Consider the following 22,880-nt stretch of genomic DNA (forward strand, 5'->3'; position numbering starts at 1 on the left):
CTTCTTTTGTTATAGGTTTATTTAGTTGTTCTACCTCTGTTTGTGTTAGTTTAGGTAGGTAGTGAGTTTCTAGAAATTCATCAATTTCCTCCAGGTTTTCAAATCTGTTAGAGTACAATTTTTCATAGTATTCTGTTATGATTCTTTTAATTTCAGTTAAGTCTGTTGTGGTATCACCCATCTCATTTTTTATATGGCTTATTTGCTTCCTCTCCTGTTTTTCTTTTGTCATTTTGGCCAATGGTTTATTGATTTTGTTGATCTTTTCAAAGAATCAGCTTTTGGTCTTGTTAACCCTTTCGATTGTTTTTCCATTCTCTGTTTCATTTAATTCTGCTCTAATTCTTATTATTTCCTTTCTTCTGGAGCCCAAGGTCTTCTTTTGCTGCTCTCTTTCTGCTTGTTCCAGTTGTAGGGTTAATGTTTTGATTTTGGCCCTTTCTTCTTTTTGGATGTGTGCATTTACTGCTATAAACTGACCTCTGAGCACTGCTTTTGCTTTGTCCCAAAGGTTCTGGTAGGATGTGTTTTCATTCTTGTTTGATTCTATGAATTTCTTTATTCCATCCTTAATTTTTTCTATAACCCGGTAGTTTTTGAGCAAGGGGGTGTTCAGTTTCCATGTGTTTGATTTTTTTTTCCTTGCTTTTTCTGTGATTGATTTCTACTTTTATGGTTTTATGGTCAGAAAAGATGCTTTATAATATTTCGATGCTTTGGATTCTGTTAAGGCTTGCTTTATGGCCTAATATGTGTTTTATTCTGGATAATGTTCCATGTGCATTGGAAAAGAAAGTATACTTGGCTGCTGTTGGGTGGAGTGTTCGGTATATGTCCATGAGATCAAGTTTGTTGATTGTAGCCTAAAAGAATTTTTTTAATAAATTGAAAGATTATGTAAAAATACCTCAAAGGCAGAGATGAGAATCATAACCCAGATGATTTTTATGTCCTTTGATCCAGTTGTTCCTGATATCCAGCTATAAACCTGCTCTTGTTTGTCTCTTTATTCATGAACCAATAAATTCCTTCTTTCATTAAGCTACTTTGAGGTAACTTTATGACACTTGCAACCCAATGGTTCCTGATTAATACAATCAGCCAAATCAGAGAAAAGGATGATTACCAGAGGGGACATTAAGGTCAGGAAATGTTTGACAGTGGGGAAAAAGTCAGTAGAGAAACAGAAAGTTTTTGAGAGAAGGACATAAGTGAAGCTGCAAATATTTGAGATAATGGTGCCCCAAAGACATAAATATATCTGTTTATTTTAGAAGAAAAGAGAACAATATACTTAGTTTGTTTACTAGTGTCTAATTTGCATTTTTAGGAGTTAGGTTCACTCAGCCATGTATTAATTTAATAGACCTGCAGAGAAACTACTGTGCTCTGTTCCATGCAGGCAACACAGCCTCTGACGATTTAAAATGTTCACAATCTGTGGTACAGGTAGTCCCCGACATACACAGTATTGAAATTCTGACAAACTGCACTTACAACTGTCTGTTTTTATTTTTCTTTTTACACCTTATGGTTAGTAATGTGTACTACATACCATGTTGCCGTGAGTAATTTGCTGATGTTATCATTCTCATGCCAACCCCGAAATACGAAGATAGGATTTATAAAGATACTGATCATAAAAGGCAATAATAATGAAAATTTTTTTAAAATGAAATATTCAACTTACATCAGAACCAACTAAAGACAAAGTTATGGGAAGGGAACCACATCTGGTCGGGGACTAACTAACTAAGAGACAGTGTGATAAAATATAAACAAGGTGTTTTATTTCTTTTCACAAAATGGCTGAAAAGAAGACTGCAATCATAACGGGAGGAACCTACTATGAATAAGAACTTGGGTTTAATTTATCATTTCGTGCTTTCATGATCTTAGTCAAGTTACTGAATTACTCTGTACCTCAGTTTCTTCATCTGTAAAATAGACGTAATAATAGTACCTATCTCATGAAATTTCCCTAAGAAATTCTTTTTATAGCAATAAAAACCCAAAGCCATTGTCATCAAGTCGATTCTGACTCAGCGATCCTAAAGGACAAAGTAGAACTGCCCCATAGGGTTTCCAAGGCTGTAATCTTTATGGGAGCAGACTGCCCTATCTTCCTCCCAAGGAGTGCCTGGTGGGTTCGAACTATCCATCTTTCAGTTAGCCGCCAAGCACTTAACTACTGCACCACCAGCGCTCAATGAGAGATGCTACTGTTGTTGTTCTTGTTAGTGCCCTCGAGTCAGTTTTGACTCATAGGGACCCTACGTACATCAGAACAAAACACTGCCCGATCCTGCGCCATCCTCATAATCTTTATCTTTGAGCCCATTGTTGCAGCTACTGTGTTAATCTATCTCATTGAGGAGCTTGTTCTTCTCTGCTAACCCTCTACCAATCATGATGTCCTTCTCCAGGGACTGGTCCCCCCGACAATATGTCCAAAGTATGTAAGACGAAGTCTCACCATCCTCACTTCCAAGGAGCAGTCTGGCTGTATTTCTTTCAAGATGTACTTGTTCGTTCTTCTGGCAGTCCATGGTATATTCAATATTCTTCGCCGTTCGTACATTATATGTTCCAATTATTACTGATGTTTGCAGCTGTTTCCCCTCATTTTGAGTCATGCCATATCAGCAAATAAAGATCCCAAAAGCTTAACTCCATCCATGTCTTTAAGCTCAACTCTACTTTGAGGAGGCAGCTCTTCCCCAGTTGTATTTTGAGTGCCTTCCAACCTGGAAGGCTCATCATCTGGCACTATATCAGACAATGTTCTGCTGCTATTCATGACATTTTCACTGGCCTTTTTTTTCAGAAGTAGACTGCCAGGTTCTTCTTCCTAGTCAGTCTTAGTCTGGAAGCTCTGCTGAAACCGGTTCACCAAGGGTGACCCTGCTGGTATTTAAAATACTGGTGACAAATCTTCCAGTATTACAGCAATACACAAGCCACCACAGTATGACAAACTGACAGACACGTGGTGGCCACATTTATAGCTGCCGTTTATATTGTTGAAAAAATGTATTTGCAATGAAGAAGTCAGTGGTCTTGCAAAATTCTACCATGTGACCTCTGGCATGATTTCTATCACTGAGGCCATATTTTCCAACTACTGATCCTTCTTCTTTGTTTCCAACTTTCACATTCAATTACTAGTAATTATTAATGCATCGTGATTGCATGTTTGATTAATTTCAGATTGCAGAAATTGGTAAAAATCTTCGATGTCTTATCAATAAGAGATAAGGCATGTAAAATAATTTGTTCAGAGCCTAGAACATAATAATTGCTCAATAATATTAGCTACAATTACTATAAGAAGCCCTAGTTGCACAATGGTTAAGCACTCAGCTGTTAATCAAAGGTTGGCAGTTCAAACCTACTCAACAGTTCTACAAGAGAAAGACCTGGCGATCTGCTCCCGTAAAGATTAAAACCTGTTGCCGTTCAAGTCAATTCTTACTCATTGTGACCCTAGAGGACACAGTAGAACTGCACCACAGGGCGTCTGAGGCTATAATCTTTACAGGAGCATACTGCACATCTTTCTCCTACGGATTGAACAGCTGACCTTTTTGTTAGCAGCCAAGTGAGAGTGCTTAGCCACTGAGCCACCAGGGCTCTTTCCCTTAAAGATTACAACCTAGAAAACCTATGGGACAGTTCTGCTCTGTCAGATAGGGCCACTATGAGTTAAATATCAACTTGATGGCACCTAAGAACAACAACATGATTACTATCACTATTACTGCTAGTCTGGTATTTCTATCCTGTCCCATCACTGTTACGAGTGCTTTACTCATCTTATTTCATTTGATCCTCACAACAACCCTGGGAATAAAATAATCACTACCTCCAGTTTACAGATAAAATTCAGAGAGCATAGGTAATTTCCTCAAAGTGACACAACTAAAAATTGGCAGAGTCAATTGTTGTTGTTAGATGTAACTGAGTAGGTTCCAACTCATAGCAACCCCATGCATAACAGAAGGAAATCTTGCCCAGTCCTGTGACATCCCCACAATAGTACGTATAGTTGAGCCCATTGTTGCAGCTACTGCGTCAATCCATCTCATTGAGGGTCTTCCTCTTTTTCATTCACCCTCTACTTTACCAAGCATGATGTCCTCCTCCAGTGACTTATCCCTCCTGATCACATGTCCAAAGTAAGCAAAAGTAAGTCTTGCCATCCTCTCTTCTAAGGATTATTCTAGCTGTACTTCTTCCAACACAGAGTCTGGCAGTCCATGGCAGAGTCAATATAGAGCCCAGTTCTGAATGTTGATAGAAGCTCTCCTTTTTCTCATGAGTCTAACAACCTCAGTGTTGTATTTGTGTTCTTTATGCTTGAAATATCAAGTGTTTGCATCCCTTGGAAAGCAATGTTTGACTATAAATCTTATATTTGTGCAGGAATCAGTTTGTACCCTGTCTCTTCAGCTATCTGCAGAGGCCATGAAATATCTGGCCTTGGGCCACCTCAGCTTTTCCTTTGCTCAAGATTGAAGCTTCATGTTGACCTGAGGCGTGTTAATTTGTTCTCTGCTGGTCTAATAAGCAAAACCCAGAGTAGGCCAGGGATTTCATTTCCTCTAAGGAATATGCTCTGCATAACTGACAGAGTGGGCATCAGCCCAGCTGGAGAGATTTGTCTGACAGCAAATCCTGGACAGGCTCTTGTTTTATTCCCCAACTGTGTAAAAATTTTTAATAAAAAGAGTTAATTGGCCTGGGACACTGGATTTGGAACTCACAAGTATGATAGCCAGTGGTTATCTTGAAAACTATGAGTAAATTTCAATAATTAGACTGAAATGCTGTCATCTTCTACCTCCATCTTTTAGATCTGGGCAATACCTACAGCTTTTCATAAGATCCATCAAGCTTTCTAAATGAATCACGAAACTACATATTGAATTTTTTAAGGTTTCCAAACTTGCGGAGTATCTACATTATGTGTATTTGATAATGTTTGGAGAAAGTGGAAGTCATTACATTCCAGTATCCTATTAACATAGTCTTCAGTATTTGGGTCATAAAATTGTTTTGTAAGTTAAAATCCTGTGATAAAGCTTAGAGCCTGGAACATAGTAGGCACTTAATGAATGCATTAAGAAATGAATGAATAATTGAACAAGTGAATTGAGGAATATTAAATAATTACCAAAAACTCTTTGGATGAGATCCAAACCATGTATATTAGTTTTTTATTGCTGCAAAACAAATTATCACAACTTTAGGGGCTTGGAACAACGTTTATTAGCTGACAGTTCTGTAGGTCAAAAGACATGCACAGCATGGCTGAGTTCTCTGCTAAGGTATCACACTGCCAAAATAATGGTGTCAGCCAGGCTGAGTTCTTTTCTGGAGGCTCTAGGGAAAATTCTAGTGCTGAGTTCATTCTTCCTGTTGACAGATTCCAGTTCCTTGTGGTTGAATGTTTTCTATTTCCTTGCTGACTGACAGCCAGCTGCTGCTCTCAGCCCCCAGAAGCTGCCCACATTCCTTGCCATGTGGCCCCTCCATTGCCTTTAAACCAGCAATGGCGATTCAAATTCTTTTCGTCTCTGACTTCCTCTTTTGTGATTATTCAGAAAAAACTTTCTTCTTTTAAAGGGATCATGTGATGAGATAATGTCCACACAGATAATCTCCCTATTTCAAGATAAACTATTTTAATAAAATATTCTAATCATGGAGTAAAGTCCATCAAATTCACATTGCCTGAGATTATGTAGGGCATGTGTGCCAGGGGATGGGAAATCTTAGAGGCTGTTAAGAGTTGAATTGTGTCCCCCCAAAATGTGTGCTGAATGCCTGGTCTTGTACTAGTAGATAGAATCCTATTTGGAAATAGTCTTTTTATTTTGTTATGTTAAAGACATCATACCAGTGTAGGGTGAAACCTAAACCTAATCACTTCTGAGTTATAAAAAGACCAGAACAGACACAGAGACACATGCACATGGGGAAGACAGATGACATGTGAGGACCCATCTATAAGCAAAGGAAGGCCAAGTATCACCAGCAGACACCAGAAACTAAGATCAAGCCTCACAGAAGGAATCAGCACAGCCAAGACTCTGATTTGGACTTTTAGCCTCTAGATCTGTGAGAAAATACGTTTCTGTTTAAAGCCACCCACTTGTAGTATCTCTGTTTTGGCAGTACTAGGTAACTAGGACAATGACCATCCTAAAATTCTGCCTATGCCACCATGAAAGACTTTTTGGCAGTGGACTCCAGGGTTCACCATTGTATTTCCCTCTCTGAAATCACAATTTGATATTCCTAGGCATGCTTGATTATTACATAGTAAAGCCCCAGGGTTCAAAACCAATATCTGATTTTGTTTTCCCTTTCCGTGTGTGTGTGTTTTTAATATATTTTCTGACCTTCCAGCTGTGTTGTTCTGAAATAGCTTCTATAGCAGGTAGAAAAATTCTATTATCTCCCTCCATTAAATGAATGCAATACAAATGTAGACACAAACATAAAATATCACCTTTGAAAATCAGGTGAGACTTGAGCCCTTGCTAGCTTCTAGCACTGAAATTGAATTTTTATATTCATTGTAAGTGTTGGCAAAGCAAAACATTATTACACAACACAGAGCCAGTTAGAACCAGAAGATCTGCCCTCATATCTTCTGCATCTGAGGAATAGAGGTCATCTCATGACTTACTCAAGAGAAATAAAAAATATAAAACTATTGCTTAATTCAAAATTTTACATTTGCACAAAGTTCTAGGCTCTTTGAACACAGGTGCTATTATAATTGTTGTTTGTTAACAAAGTTTAGTATTCAGGATACCAAGCCAGGATGGACTGTGGAATATTGCCATCTATTAGTATGTAATATGCTTGTTTTATGCATTTTATGTTTTCTTTTAACTGATTTTATTTGAGGACCTAAACTTTTGGATTTTTTTTCTTAATTATTTCCAGTTTCTTGTGAACTCTGCAACTTACAGTTTTTAGCACACAACGTGATTATTTTATTACATGGCAGTGTAAAAGAAAGCAACAAAAATTCTTTATCTAATACAGTTAAAATGGGAATTCCAGAACACTTAGTTGTGCTCATGAGGAACCTGTACATAGATCAAGAGGCAGTCCTTCGAACAGAACAAGAGGATACTTCATGGTTTAAAATCAGGAAAGGTGTGCATCAGGGTTGTATCCTCTCATCATGCCTATTCAATCTGTATGCCGAGCAAATAATCCGAGAAATTGAACTATATGAAGAAGAACGGGGCATCAGGATTGGAGGAAGACTCCTTAACAACCTGGGTTTTGCAGATGACACAACATAACAATGATTATGAGGACGGCACAGGACCAGACGGTGTTTCCTTCTGGTACAGGGGGTCACTGTGAGTTGGAATTGACTCGACACCACCCAACAGCAACAACAGACTGCTGCAGCTGCTTTTTAATGATCTTCAGCAAAATTTTACTTGTTTGTGATATTAATGATACTGTTCAATAATTTCCACATTCGGTTGGATCACCTTTCTTGGGAATAGGCATAAATATGGATCTCTTCTAGTTGGTTGGCCAGGTAGCTGTCATCCAAATCTCTTGGCATAGATGAGTGAGAACTTCCAGTGTTTCATCTGTTTGTTGAAACATCTCAATTGGTATTCCATCAATTCCTGGAGCCTTGTTTTTCGCCAATGCCTTCAGTGCAGCTTGGACCTCTTCCGTCAGTACCATCTGTTCCTGATCTTATGCTACCTCCTGAAATGGCTGAACATCAGCCAATTCTTTTCGCTATAGTGACTCTGTGTATTCCTTCCATCTTCTTTTGATGCTTCCTGCATCGTTTGATATTTTCCCTGTAGAATTCTTCAATATTGCAACTTGAGGCTTGAATTTTTTCTTCAATTCTTTCAGCTTGAGAAGTGCCAAGAGTGTTCTTCCCTTTTGTTTTTCTACCTTCAGGTCTTTGAACATTTCATTATAATTTCATTATAATACCTTCTTTGTCTTCTCGAGCCGACCTTTGAAATTTTCTGTTCAACTCTTTTACTTCATCGTTTCTTCCTTTGGCTTTAGCCACTCAGCTTTCAAGAGCAAGTTTCAGAGTCTCTTCTGACATCCATTTTGGTCTTTTCTTTCTTTTCTATCTCTTTAATGACCTCTTGCTTTCCTCATGTATGATGTCCTTGATGTCATTCCACAATTCAGCTGGTCTTCGGTCATTAGTGATCAACTTGTCAAATCTATTCTTGAGATGGTCTCTAAATTCAGGTGGGATACACTCAAGGTCATAATTTGGCTCTCATGGACTTCTTCTAATTTTCTTTAGTTTCAAATTGACCTTGCACAGGAGCAACTGATGGTCTATTCCTCAGTTGGCTCCTGGCCTTGTTCTGACTGATGATACTGAGCTTTTCCATTGTCTCTTTTCACAGATGTAGTCAATTTGATTCCTGTGTATTCCGTCTGGCGATGTCAACATGTATAGTTGCTGTTTATGTTGTTGAAAAAGGGTATTTGCAATGAAGAAGTTGTTGGTCTTGCAAAATTCTATCATCTGATCTCCAGCATCATTTTTATCACCAAGGCCATATTTTCCAACTACCAATCCTTCTTTGTTTCCAACTTTTGAATTCCAATCACCAATAATTATCAGTGCATCCTGATTGCATGTTTGATCAATTTCAGACTGTAGAAGTTGGTAAAAATCTTTAATGTCTTCATCTTTGGCATTAGTGGTTGGTGTGTAAATTTGAATAATAGTTGTATTAATTGGTCTTCCTTGTAGGAGTATAGGTATTATCCTACCACAGACAGAGTTGTACTTCAGGATAGATCTTGAAATGCTCTTTTTGATGATGGTTCAATGCCATTCCTCTTCAAGTTGTCATTCCCAGCATAGTGGACCATATGATTGTCTGATTCAAAATGGCCAATATCAGTCCATTTCAGTTCACTAATGCCTAGGATATCGATGTTTATGTTTTCCATTTCATTTTTGACCATTTCCAATTTTCCTAGATTCATACATCGTTCATTCCATGTTCCAAAACCTGTCTGCCATGGGTAACCCTGCTGGTATTTGAACACTGGTGGCATAGCTTCCAGCATCACAGCAACACACAAGCCCCCACAGTATGACAAACTAACAGACGTGTGGGGGATATATATATATATATATATATATATATATATATATATATATATGCTGCCATGATGGGGGCAATGGTTAATCATTTGTCTGCTAACCAAAAGGTGGGCAGTTTGAATCTACCAGCTGCTCGTTGGAAATCCTATGGGGCAGTTCTACTCTGTCTTGTAAGGTCACCATGGGTTGAATCAACTTGATGGCACTTGTTTGGATTTCTGGGTTTATATATATATATATATATATGTATACACACATAGATGTAACTTTATGAGCTGTTTTCATATAAGGTGATGAGCTAGGCTGGATCAGCCCTCCATATGTTCTACCAAAACCCAGTGTTCAGCCCAATGGACAGAATATTACATGTTATTATTGTTAGCTGCCAACTTTGTCAGCCCCCAATTCATGGTGATCCCATGTATTACTGAGTAGTGGTTGGCTCCATAGAGTTTTCTTAGTTGTAATGTTTACAGAAGCAGATTGCCAGTTCTTTCCTCCTCGGAGCCACTGAGTGGATTCAAACTACTAACCTTTGGGTTAACAGAATCATAAACCGCTTGTACAACTATCTCCTTTAATCACCCAACATCCCTATGAAGCATCAGTGTGCAAAAGACTTGGTTGTTTGTCCTTCCAGCTGGATAACATCAGACAAGTGATTGAACCACTCCAAGATGCAGAATATTCAAAAGTGAGAGTGAATATTGAATTAATAAATATTCATCAATATGAGATTTAACTTACATAAGAAAATAAACTTTTGGTAGTAAATTGGTAAATTTTATCCTCTAGAAAAGTACTCCTTAAGATTGTTGTTGTAGTTAGGTGCCGTCAAGTCAGTTCTGACTCATAGCGACCCTATGCACCATGTAAAAAAACACTGCCCAGTCCTGCGCCATGCTCACAATTGTTGTTATGCTTAAGCCCATTGTTGCAGCCACTATGTCAATCCATCTCCTTGAGGGTCTCCCTCTTTTTCGCTGACCCTCTGCTTTACCAAACATGATGTCTTCTCCAGGGACTGATCCCTCCTGACATGTCCAAAGTGTGTAAGACATAATTTTGCCATCCTTCCTTCTAAGGAGCATTCTGGTTGTACTTCTTCCAAGACAGATTTGTTCGTTCTTTTGGCAGTCCATGGTATATTCAATATTCTTCCACCAATACCACAATTCAAAGGCATCAATTCTTCTTCGGTCTTCCTCATTCATTGTCCAGCTTTCGCATGCATATGATGCGATTGAAAATACCATGGCTTGGGTCAGGCACACCTTAGTCATCAAGATGACATCCTTGCTTTTCAACACTTTAAAGAGGTCTTTTGCAGCAGATTTACCCAGTGCAATAAGTCGTTTGATTTCTTGACGACTGTTGCTTCCATGGGCATTGATTATGGATCCAACTAAAATGAAATCCTTGACAATGCAATCTTTTCTCTGTTTATCATGATGTTGCTTATAGGTCCAGTTGTGAGGATTTTTGTTTTCTTTATGTTGAGGTGTAATCCATACTGAAGGTTGTGGGTCTTTGATCTTCATCAGTAAGTGCTTCAAGTCTTCTTTACTTTCAGCAAGCAAGGTTGTGTCATCTGCATATTGCAGGTTGTTAATGAGTCTTCCTCTAATCCTGATGCCCCTTTCTTCTTCATATAGTCTAGCTTCTTAGATTATTTGCTCAGCATACAGACTGAATAGGTATGGTGAAAGGATGCAACCCTGACACACACCTTTCCTGACTTTAAACTACGCAGTATCCCCTTTTTCTGTCCATACAGCTGCTTCTTTATCTGTGTACAGGTTCCTCATGAGCACAATTAAGTGTTCTGGAATTCCTATTCTTTGCAATGTTATCCATAATTTGTTATGATCCATGCAATAGAATGCCTTTTCATAGTCAATAAAACACAGGTAAACATCTTTCTGGTATTCTCTGCTTTCAGCCAGGATCCGTCTAACATCAGCAATGATATCCCTGGTTCTACGTCCTCTTCTGAATCCAGCCTGAATTTCTGGCAGTTTCCTGTTGACATGCTACTGCAGCCGCTTTTAAACGGTCTTCAGCAAAATTTTACTTGCATGTGATATTAATGATATTAAGACTTAAGGCTAAAGGGGAGAAATACTTAACATATCTTCCCAGGCTTTGTTCTAAATACTTTACATGTATTTAGTCATTTAATCCTCACCACAACTTAGTGATGTAGGTATTATTATTATACCATTTTGCGGATTTTAGTAAGGCCTGTGTATGAGAGTAATTCAAAGAATCAGTTCTTCTTCTATATTTATATATATTTACAATTCATTATTCATTTATAGGACACTAATTGAAAGGCTGATATAATTTTTCTTCTATAATCATGGGACCTGTGTCCATTTGTAAATCATCTTGTGAAAATTAAGGTTTTCAATTGTGGGAATAGTAACAAGACAAAGAGCTAACATTTACTGGGTACTTGCAATTGACAGGCAGTCTGCCAAGCATTTTATGTAGGGTGTCTAGTTTAATTTTCACAGTGACAGTGTTGTTTGATCTCACAGTAAGTAATACTTCAGATTTACAGTCCATGTCATTTTAGCGATGGTAACGAACTCTGGAACACTTAATTAGCAGAAATTGTGAATCTGGCATGCTGGATTGAGAATAGCCCAAAAGATAGGATCATGATGAAATTTTACAGGAAATTCAAATTTGAGAAATTAAACATGCTGGCTTGAGTCACGGGGTCAAGAATACTAAAACTGACTTAGAGAAAGATTACATTGCCATAAGAGGAAATGACTAAAGAAAAATATTTAAATGGAATCTAGAACATATTTACTGATGGTAACGAGAAAAATCCTCTCAAGAATTCTTATATCATTTAGTGTTAAGGGCTTTCAATGTATTTCAACAGATCTGTGCATGTTAGATTTTCATAACTACATTATGAGTAGTTATTGATGCCCCATTTCACAGATAATACAAGGAAGCCATCTGCCCAGAATCCTATAGCCAATAAGATCTTCCTTTTTCTAGTCTATCTCCCCATAAATAAGCTGCTTCTTGTTTTGATTCAGTAGGTGGTCACCAAAATAATTCAGATAGTCTCGCTCTTTACTCAGCATATGTGTATCGCAAGTTCTGGGAAAATGTTTCTTCTTTCTTCACGGTCTTTGCCACAACTCATCACAGTCATCAGGTTTAACTTAAAGCTCAGTCTGGCTGCTTGGAAGCTGGTAATGCAAATGGTTGACACACTCAGCTGCTAATCAAAAGGTTGAAGTTCTGAGTGCCCAGAGATGCCTCGGAAAAAAGGTCTGGTAATCTACTTCTGAAAATCAGCCATTGAAAACCCTATGGAGCACAGTTCTACTCTGATATTCATGGGGTCACCATGACTCAGAGTCAACTCAACGGTAACTGATGTATTTTTCATTGTTGCCCAAGCACTTTACCCAAGGTTCAAATACCAGAAGGGAATTTTTGAGTCATTACAATCATGATCCTACCTTCCTGAGGAGCCACATTAAACAAAGCCAGTCATAATCTCTTGTGGCAGAATTGCTAACACCTCTCTCTCAAGTATTCCTGAGAAGATTTTGAGGAAATGAAAATCATATGTCCCACTGGGGAAAATATGCAGACCAGTGTTGCATGTTGTTAGATCATGTAAAGACTAGTGTAAAACATTCAAAATGTTGCTCTGAGTGACCTAAGCCACATCTTCCCAATTTATGTTCCAATGCAACCTGCACAAAGGTACAGCTTAAACAAGTTTTGGTAGGGAAATACCTATATAACCAACACAAAGATGAAGAAGTATAACTCTACCAGAATGCAGAAACCTGTCTCAATCGTAATACATTTCATCCATCTTAGAGTTATCCACTGTCCTCACTTTCATGATCACTTCCTTGCTTTGATTTGCTGTTCAACACCCAAAGTATGATCTCCAAGCAATATAGTTTTCCTATCACCTTTTTCTTTGTAATAAATGGAATTATACAGTCTGTAACTTTATTAGTTTGTTGAGGTCTTGTTGTTGTTGTTGTTTGGTGCCATCCAGTTTGTTCAGACTCATAGTGACCCTGTGTACAACAGAACAAAACACTGCCTGATTCTGTGCCATCCTCATAAGCGTTGCTATGTTTGAGCCCGTTGTTACAGCCTCTGTGTCAATCCATCTCGTTGAGGGTCTTCTTCTTTTTCACGGACCCTGTACTTTACCAAGCATGATGTCCTTCTCCAGGGACTGGCCCCTCCTAATAATATGTCCAAAGGACATAATTGACCTATAATAAACCAAACACCTTTAACTTGTACAGTTTGATAAATTTTGACATATGTATACCTCCATTCATGAAGTCATCACTGTAATCAAGATAATGAACAAATCTATCACTCTTAAAAATTTACTCATGCATATTATAATATTTCCTAATCACCCTCTCTGCTCATCATATTCTCAGGGAACTACTATTTTGCATTGTCACTATATGCTAGTTTGGATTTTAACATTCTTCTATGAGATTTATACACTTTTGAAATTCATTTATGTTGTTGCATTTCCCAATATTGTTATTTCTTTGTATTGCTAAATACTATTCCATTATAGAGTTATACCACAATTTGTTTATCCATTCACCTGCTGATGGACATTGGGATGATTAAAATAATACTGATATGAACATTCATGTATGGATATTTGTATGGGAATATGCTATCTTTTACCTTGGGCAAATGTATACAAATGCAATGGCTGGATCATAGGATTGGTATATATTTACCTTTTTAAAATATTGTCAAACCGTTTTACAAAGTGGTTTTACTATTTTGCATTCCTATCAGCAGTATATGCGAGTTTTAGTTGCTCTACATTCTCACCAACACTTAGTATGACCAGTCATTTTAATTTCTAAGAAGTGCATAGTGATGCATCATTGTGGTTTTAATTTACATTTCCCTGATTAAATATTCAAATTGCTATCCCAGCTCTCATTTGGTTAATATTTGCATGGAATATTTTTTTCCTTCCTTTCACTTTCAATCTATTTGTGTCTTTGGGCCTAACATGTGCCTCTTTTAGATGACATACAGTTGGATCATGATTTTTTTAATCCATGCTGCTACACTCTACCTTTGATTGGAGCATTTATTTACATCATGGTAATCATCAATAACAAAGGACTTAACTCTGACATTTTGTTATTTGCTTTTATGTGTGTGTCTTATACCTTCTCTCTCCTTTACTTTCTCCATACTGCCAACATTTGTGTTTTGTTGATTTTTTTGTAGTGAACCATTTTGATTCCCTTCTCCTTCCTTTTGTGTATGTTTTAGTTATTTTATTTGTGCTTACCATGTAGATTACATTTAACATATTGCTTTTATAACTACCATAATTAAATTGATATCATCTTAACTTCAGTAACATACAAAAACTCTATTCCAATACCACCACCAACATCACTCCCCAACCCAGCCTCAGTTATGTTCTTGTTATTACCTATTACATCATTATACTTCATGTGCCCAGTAAGATAAATGTATAATTTTTTATGCATTTGTCATTATAAAGCATAAAGGACATAACAGCTAAAATTACCAATCAAAGGTACCTTAAAACTGGCTCTTATACTTGCTCACGAATTTACCTTTACTGGAGATATATTTTTCTCTGTACGGCTTCAAATTGCTGTCTATTGTTCTTTCTTTGCCATGTGAAGGACTGCCCTTAGCATTTATTTTAGGGCAGGTCTAGTGGTAATTATTAACTGCTTCAGCTTTTGTTTATCTGGGAACATCTTAATTTCATCCTCATTCTTGAAGATAGTTTCATTGATATAGCATTCTTGGTTGATGGTTCCTTTTTTTTAACTCCCATCACTTTCAGTATGTCATTCAACTGCCTTTTAGCCTCCAAAGTTTCTGAGAAAAAATATGCACTTAATCTTTTTGGGGATCTTTTTTAAATGACAATGTGCTTTCCCTTTCTACTTTCAGGATTCTCTTTGTCTTTGGTTTTGAGAGCTTGATTATAATGTGTCTCAGTGTGGGTCTCTTTGAGTTTATCCTACTCGAATTTTGTTGAGATTATTGGGTTTATAGATTCATGTGCTTAGTCAGATTTAGAAAGTTTTCTGCTATTATTTTTTAAACATTCTTTCTGTCCCTTTATGTTTCTCTTCTCCTTCTGGGATTCCCATGATGTGTATGTTAGTTTTCTTGATGATGTCCTGTCTTTCCATTATGCTATACTCAGCCCTCTTGATCCTTCTTTCTTGTGCTCTTCAGACTCCATAATTTTAATTACATTATCCTCTACTTCACTGACTCTTCTGTCAGTTCAAATCTGTTAAGTCCTTCTAATGATTTTTTAATTTCAGTTATTGTATCTTTTCTTCCAGTATTTCTGTTTAGTTTCTTTTATAGTGTCTATCACTTTATTTTGGAGCCCTGGTGGTGCAGTGGTTAAGAGTTTGGCTGCTAACACAAAGGCTGGCAGTTAAAATCCACCAGCAGCTCCTTGGAAACTATATGGGGCAGTTCTACTCTGTCCTACAGGGTCACTATGAGTCAGAATTGACTTGACAGCAACACTTTTGTTGTTTTTTTTTTTAGTCACTTTATTTATACTGTTCTTTAGTTCATACATCATTTTTCTGATTTCCTTTAGTTCTTTATCCATGTTTTCCTTTAGTTCACTGAGCAAGTTTAGTATTATTGTATTATATTCTTCCAATATATTCATTATCTGGGCTTCCATAAAGATAATTTCTCTCCCTTCATCTTGTTCTTTTGAAAGGGCTATCATTTACTAGTTTGTCTGGTTTTTTTTTTGTTTTTGTCTTGTGATTTTTTTATTGAAACTGGGACATTAGAATATTACAAAGTGTTAGCTTTCTCAATTCTTCCACATACATTGTGCTTTAGAAAGTGCTAATTTCTGCAAAAAAAAAAAACTCTTAGACAAGTGTAGCCTTTAATCTTTGTTTATTGCTCTTTTCCTTACACTGTGAGAGGCGTACTGATCAATCTACCCTCAGGCAGGCACAGCCTTCAGTCTTGCTCACCACTCCCTCCTTCGCCCTGCTGGAGTTCCAATTTAGGCCAGACCAAAGTTTTAGTCCTTCTGGCAGCTTCCAGACTAAATGGAAAATTACACTGATCAGTCTGCCCTCAGGATGGTACAACCTGCAACCTTTATTCACCACTCCATCCTCATTCTGTTCACCACCCCATCCTCATCCAATTAATGCTAGACTGAGGTTTCAGTCCTTCAAGTCCACTCCCAGATGGGTCAGAACATGAACCCTGAACGGTCTGCTAGTAGGATCTGTCCTATTTACTTTGAAGCTAGAGTTCCAGGTCATTCTTAGTGCACAGGAGAACCGTAGGTTGACTGGGGCTCCTCTATAGCCATTCAATTTCTGTACTGGGAGGGGGAGGGATGGGAACAATAGAAAAGAGATTTTTCTACCATTAAAGGCTCATTCTATCTTATTTCAGTTTGTGGCTCTTTGCTGCCATCCTTTGCATGCTTTTTCAGAGTTCTTACAGGATTGAGTGCATATTTTCTAGTTGCTTTTATTTGTGTTCATGTGAGAAGAGTTAAGATCTTAGACCTGCTCATGCTGCCATCTTTCCAGAAGTCTTGTTCAATTGATTTTTTTTAAATACATTTAGTTTTATAATATTTTAAAAGTTAAATATAGTGCACAGAGTCCGCATATATTCTACACCCAGTTTACACTATGTTAGCATTTTACATTACTATGGTACATTTGTCACACCTAATGAACCATTATTAATCAATTATTCTTAACTCTGTATTTTATTAGGATTGCATTAGTTTTGTCCTAATATTCTTTTTCTGTTCCAGGATCACACCTAGAACGTCACATTACAATTAATGTAATGTCATGTCATGTCACCTGAGGATTCTCTTAGCTATGCCAGTTTCTCAGACTTTGCTTGTTTTTGATAACCTTGACACTTTTGAGGAGTACTGGTCAGATATTTCTCAGTTTGAAATTTGGCTGGTTTTCTCTTGGTTAGACTGGAGTTATGGGTTTCTGTTGGGCAAAAAAGCCCAGAGGTAAAGTGCCATTCTTAGTACAACATATACAGGATTCATGCTATCAAATTTACTTATCACTGTTGATATTAACCTTGACAACCTAGCTAAAGAAGCGTTTGCCAGGTTTGTTTACAGACAGTAACAGTATAAGTACTTTATTTCACCTTTTTCTATAGTATACTTCTTGAAAGAAAGTCATTAAGTGTATCCCACATTTATGGGGTGAGGAGTTATATTCTACCTCCTTGAGGGGGAATTATATACATAAATTAATTGGAATTCTGTACAGGAAACTTGTCTCTTCTCCCTATTAATATTTGTCTTGTTTTTCTGTTTCCCATATTATTGCTTTCCTCTCTGATCTTTATTATTTCTTTTCTTCTACTTAAAAGTAAGACTAATTTGCTCTTATTTTTCTATTTTATTAGGTGGAAACTGTGGTCATTGGTTTGATACATTTATTTGTTTTTTTATGTACATGTTTAATGCTACAAATTTTCCTCCAAGTACTGCTTAACTCTATTCCACAGATTATGATATGTTGTGTTTTTGTTTTCCCGTTCAGTTCAAAATGCTTTTTAATTTTCTTTTATTCTCAGACACATGAAATATTTAATAACATATTACTTAGTTTCTAAATATTTGCTGATTTTCCAGACAGCTTTTGATTATTACTTTCTGGCTGATTTCCACTGTAGCCACACAATAGTTTTTGTATGACTTAATTCCTTTTAAATTTATTGAGACTTGTTTTATGGCTCAGAACATAATCTCTCTTTGTAAATGTTATGTATGCATTTAAAAAGAATGTATATTTTATTTTGTTGGGTAAAGTGTTCTGTAAATGTCAGTTAGGCCAAGTTGGTTGATAGTGTTTTTTAAGTCTTCTATATCCTTACTGAATTTCTGCTGCGTTTTCTATCAGTCATTAAGAGAGGTGTTCATATCTGCTACTATAATTTCAATTTTTCTATTTCTTCTTGTAATAGTATCAGATTTTGCTTTATATATTTTGAAGCTTTGTTACTAGGTGCATAATTGTTTAGGATTGCTATACCCTATTGATGAGTCAACCCCTTTGTCATTGTAAAATGACTCTCTTTATTCTGGCAATGTTCTTTTCTCTGAAATCTACTTTGTCTAGTATTAGCCACTTCAACTTTCTTTGACTAGTGCTAGCAGGGTAAAACTTTTCCATACTGTTACTGTTAATTTATTTGTGCATTTATATTTAAAGTCGGATGGCTGCATATACTTGGATCTTCCTTTTTTACAAATCTGACAACCACTGATTTTTCTTTGTAGTGTTTACAAAAGTTACATATGAGACAGTTATTGACATGATTGGGTTTAAATCTACCAACTTGTCATTTGTTTTCTTTGCTCAAGCTGTTCTTCCTTTCCTTCTCCGCCCCTTTGTATTTGCATTAATTTAGCAATTTTTATTATTTCATTTTATCTCCCCTATTGGATTTTTTTTAAGGTTTTATTATGTTATATTAGAGTTGCTTTAGGGTTTGTAGCATACCTATTTAAGTTATCACATTTACTATCAAGTGACCTTATACTTCTTAACATATAGTAAAAAATCTTACCACAATATATTTCCATTTCTCCTGTACTGACCCCTGTGCTAGTGTTTTCATACATTTTATTTCTATATATGGTATAAACTTCAAAATATATAGTTACTATTATTGCTTTAAACAATTGATTATCTTTTGAAGAGATTTAAATAATAAAAAATCTTTCTATTTATTCATATAGTCACCACTTTCATTGTTCTCTGTGGTGTAGAATTAGTTTTCTATTGGTATTATTTTCCTTCTTCTTGAATGACTTAATTTAACATTTCTTGTAGTACAGGTCTACTTCTGATGAGGTACAGCTTTTGATGTCTAAAAATATCTTTAAACTTTTTTTTTCTTCCACAGGATATAGACTTCTAAGTTGACTTTTTTTTCTTCCAGTATTTTAACAATTTTGTTCCATTCTTTTCTATCTTGCATTGTTTATTATGAGAAATCCATTGTTTTCCTATTGCTGTTCCTTTGTACGTAAAGGGTCTTTTTTGCTCTGGCTGCTTTTAAGGTTTTCTATTTATCACTGACAATAAGCAATTTTATTATGATGTATCTTGGGGAAGTTTGCTTCAAATTTCTTGTACTTGGGTTCATTGGACTTCTTAGAACTGAAGTTTGGAAAAATTTCAGCCATTATTTCTTCAAATATTTTTCTGTCACCCATCTGCCTCTCCTAGGGACTTGAATTGTATATTTATTTGGCTGTTTTAAATGTATGCATGAACTCTCTGATTTTCTCTGTTGGTTAGTCATTGCTGGACTTGCTTATGTATCTGACAGTCAGCTGGCAGCTGAGTGATCTGAGATAATCTCACTCACATGCCTGGTAATTAGTAGGTGGGGCAATAAGCCCAACCAGACCACATGACCTAGCAGGATAGCCCAGCCTCTTCCCCATAACTGTCATGTTAGAGCCCAAGAGCAGAAAGAGAAGGCAGCCCCAATGTTGTTGCCATTGAGTTAACCCTGACTCATGGCAACATTATGTTCAACAGAAAAAAAAAAAAAAAAATTGCCTAGTCCTGTGCCATCCTCATAATCATTGGTATGTTTGAGTCCATTTTTGCAGCTATTGTGACAATCCGCATCATGGAAGGTTTCTAAATCTGTTCTCTTTTGCTACTCTGCACTGAAGAACAAGTTTTTCTGACATCCATTTTGGGTTTTCCTTCTTTCCTGTCTTTTTTTTTTTTTGATGTTTACTTTCTTCATGTATGATGTCCTTGATGTCATCCCACAACTCCTCTGGTTCTCAGTCATTAGTGTTCAGTGTGTTAAATCTATTCTTGAGATGGTCTCTAAATTCAGGTGGGATGTATTTAAGATTGTGGTTTGGCTCTCATAGACTAGCTTGATTTTCTTCATCATCAAAGTGAACTTGCATACGAGCAATTCACGGTTGGTTCTGCAGTCAACCCTGGGATATGTCTTGAGTGATGTTACTATGCTTTTCCACTGACTTTTCCACAGTTGTAGTTGATTTGATTTCTGTGCAATCTGTCTGGTGAAAATAATATGTGTAGTCATTGATTGTGTTGTTTTTAAAAAGTATTTCCAATAAGTAAGTCATTGGTCTTGCAGAATTCTATCATATGATCTCTGGCATCATTTCTATCACCAAAGCAGTATTTTTCAATTACTGATTCTTCTTTTTTGTTTCCAGCTTTCACACTCCAATCACCAGTGATTATCAATGTGTCTTGATTGCATATTGGATCAATTTCAGATGATAGGAATTCATAAAATCTTAAATTTCTTCATCATTGATGTTCCTGGTTGGTGCATAAATTTGGATAATAGTTATATTACCGGATCTTTCTTGTAGGTGTATGGATAATTAACCTATCACAGACCATGTGGTACTTTAGGATAAATCTCAAAATGTTGTTTTTAACAACATTTTGCAACCATGTTCCTCTTCAATTTCTTGTTCCCAGGGTAGTAGACCACATAATTGTTGGACTAAAAATGGCCAGTACCAGTACACTTCAACTCAGTAACACCTAGGATCTCAGTCTTCAAGTGATCCATTTCATTTTTGACAACTTCCAATTTTCCTTGATTTATACTTTGTACATTCTACATTTTGATTGATAATGGATGTCTGCAGCTGTTACTTCTCATTTTGAGTCTTGCTATATCAGCAAATGAAGGCTTTGAAAGCTTTACTCCATTGGCTTCATGAGGTCTACTCTACTTTAAGTAGGCAGCTCACATTGTAAGTGATTTCTGATTTAAGAGGCTCATCTTCCAGCATTATATCAAACAATATTCTGTTGTTATCCATGTTTTCATTGACTAATTTTTGGAAGTAGATCACTAGGCTTTTCTTCCTAGTCTGTCTTAGTCTGAAAGTTTTACTGAAACATGTCCACTATAAATTACCCTGCTGGTATTTGAAATACCAGTAGCATAGCCTCCAGCATCATAGCAACATGCAAGCCACCAAATTTGACAAACTAACAAATGAGTAGAGTACTACAACCGTAGGTAGACTAAATTCTGCTCCTTTTGGTGAAACATGTAGTTTGCTGATTAGAATCCAAGGTTTTCCCCATTCTATAGAAATATGGCAATTGCTATATATCCCAGATATATTTTTAAATATTCTGTCGGATGTACTTCAGTGTTTTGCTTTTAACATAACTTTTCCAGTCACGCAATTGCATTTTCATGTACTTAGATGTAAATCTGTTCCCTAGTCTCTTGTAGTTTATAGTTTATTCATGAATTCAATAAGCATATACTTACTATGCTTCTGTTATTTTTTAGACACTATGCTAAATGCATGAATATAGACATGAACACAGTATGCAAACAGTCCCTTCCCCAATGGAGTTTACAATCCAGTGAACTATATATACCAGTAAATGAGCTATCACAATACCAAGTGAAACATATTAAAGGAAGAAAAAAAACCGTGGAAGAAAATTTATAGAAAATCTCTATAAACAAGAGGAAAAAAAGAATTATCACTTTACAGAATAGCTCACTTTAAGACATAAACAAGTAGTAAAGCTTATTGAATTTGAAAATGTAATTAGACATTCAGTTATCTTACAAAGAAGACCCAGATACTTTTTAGAAAAAAATAGTTGCAAGTGAGAGTTTCCATTAAAAACAAATTATTCTCGTAACAAAGTAACAGATCCTTAAACAGTTGTTTTAGTTATCTAGTGCTGCTATAACAGAAATACCACAAGTGGATGGCTTTAACAAATTTATTCTCTCATAGTTTAGGAGGTTAGATGTCCAAATTCAGGGCACCAGCTCCAGGGGAAAGCTTTCTGTCTCTGTTGCTGTTGGAGGGAGGTCCTTGTCATCAATCTTCCCCTGATGTAGGAGCTTCTCAGCACAGGTACCCTGGTTCCAAAGGATGCGCTCTGTTCCTGACACTACTTTCTTGGTGGTATGAATTCCCCTGTCTCTCTGCTCACTTCTCTTTTATATCTCAAAAGAGATTGACTTAAAACAGAACCCAATCTTGTAGATTGAGTCCTGCCTCATTAACGTCACTGCCTCTAATCATGCCTCATTAACATCATAGAGGTTAGGATTTACAACACATAAGATAATCATATCAGATCACAAAATGGTGAACAATGACACAATACTGGGAATCATGGCCTAGCCAAGTTGACATACATTTTTAGGGGACACAATTCAATCCATAAAAACAGTTTTAACATGGTAATCTTAAAGGTGAATTATAGCCAACATCCATCAAACTACTAATGACTTAAATGCTCAGAAATCATTCAAATGTTTTTAAAACTGTAAACACTGATTATTGATTCAATAACAATTAGAATTTGGGTAGCAAATTAAACACTACATAATAGTCTTAGACTAAAAGTTACTGCATTGAAAAAAATGCCTGCATATATAGACATATACTTATCTAGCTTCATTCCAAAAGGGTCGTCATTGATCACTCCTTTAATGGTGCAACAACATAAAGTCAATATAAGAAGAGCAGGAGAAGAATTATAAAAAGAAAATTAAATTGCAAGCAGAAAATCTTTAAAAAGCATCAAAAATGTAATAAAGCATTTAATACTCTTATACAGTGCTCTCAAAGAGCAAC

At 36.4% G+C, this 22,880-nt stretch overlaps 1 protein-coding gene across 7 annotated transcripts in view; it reads left to right on the forward strand.

The window, feature by feature from the left end:
• Positions 1–22,880, forward strand: part of KCNIP4 (potassium voltage-gated channel interacting protein 4) — a 1,128,609-nt gene that overhangs the window by 1,031,569 nt on the left and 74,160 nt on the right. Inside the window, exons 2-3 of one of the 7 annotated variants that reach the window (XM_012555192.2) lie at positions 11,088–11,096; positions 16,487–16,498. The exons of the other annotated variants lie outside the window; for them this stretch is intronic. Coding sequence (XP_012410646.1) covers positions 11,088–11,096; positions 16,487–16,498 — 21 coding nt within the window. The remainder of the gene's footprint in view (positions 1–11,087; positions 11,097–16,486; positions 16,499–22,880) is intronic. 7 annotated transcript variants of the gene reach the window in all.

The sequence above is a fragment of the Trichechus manatus genome, unplaced genomic scaffold (assembly GCF_000243295.1).
Source record: "Trichechus manatus latirostris isolate Lorelei unplaced genomic scaffold, TriManLat1.0 scaffold00034, whole genome shotgun sequence".
In the NCBI taxonomy this organism is placed as follows: Eukaryota; Metazoa; Chordata; class Mammalia; order Sirenia; family Trichechidae; genus Trichechus; species Trichechus manatus.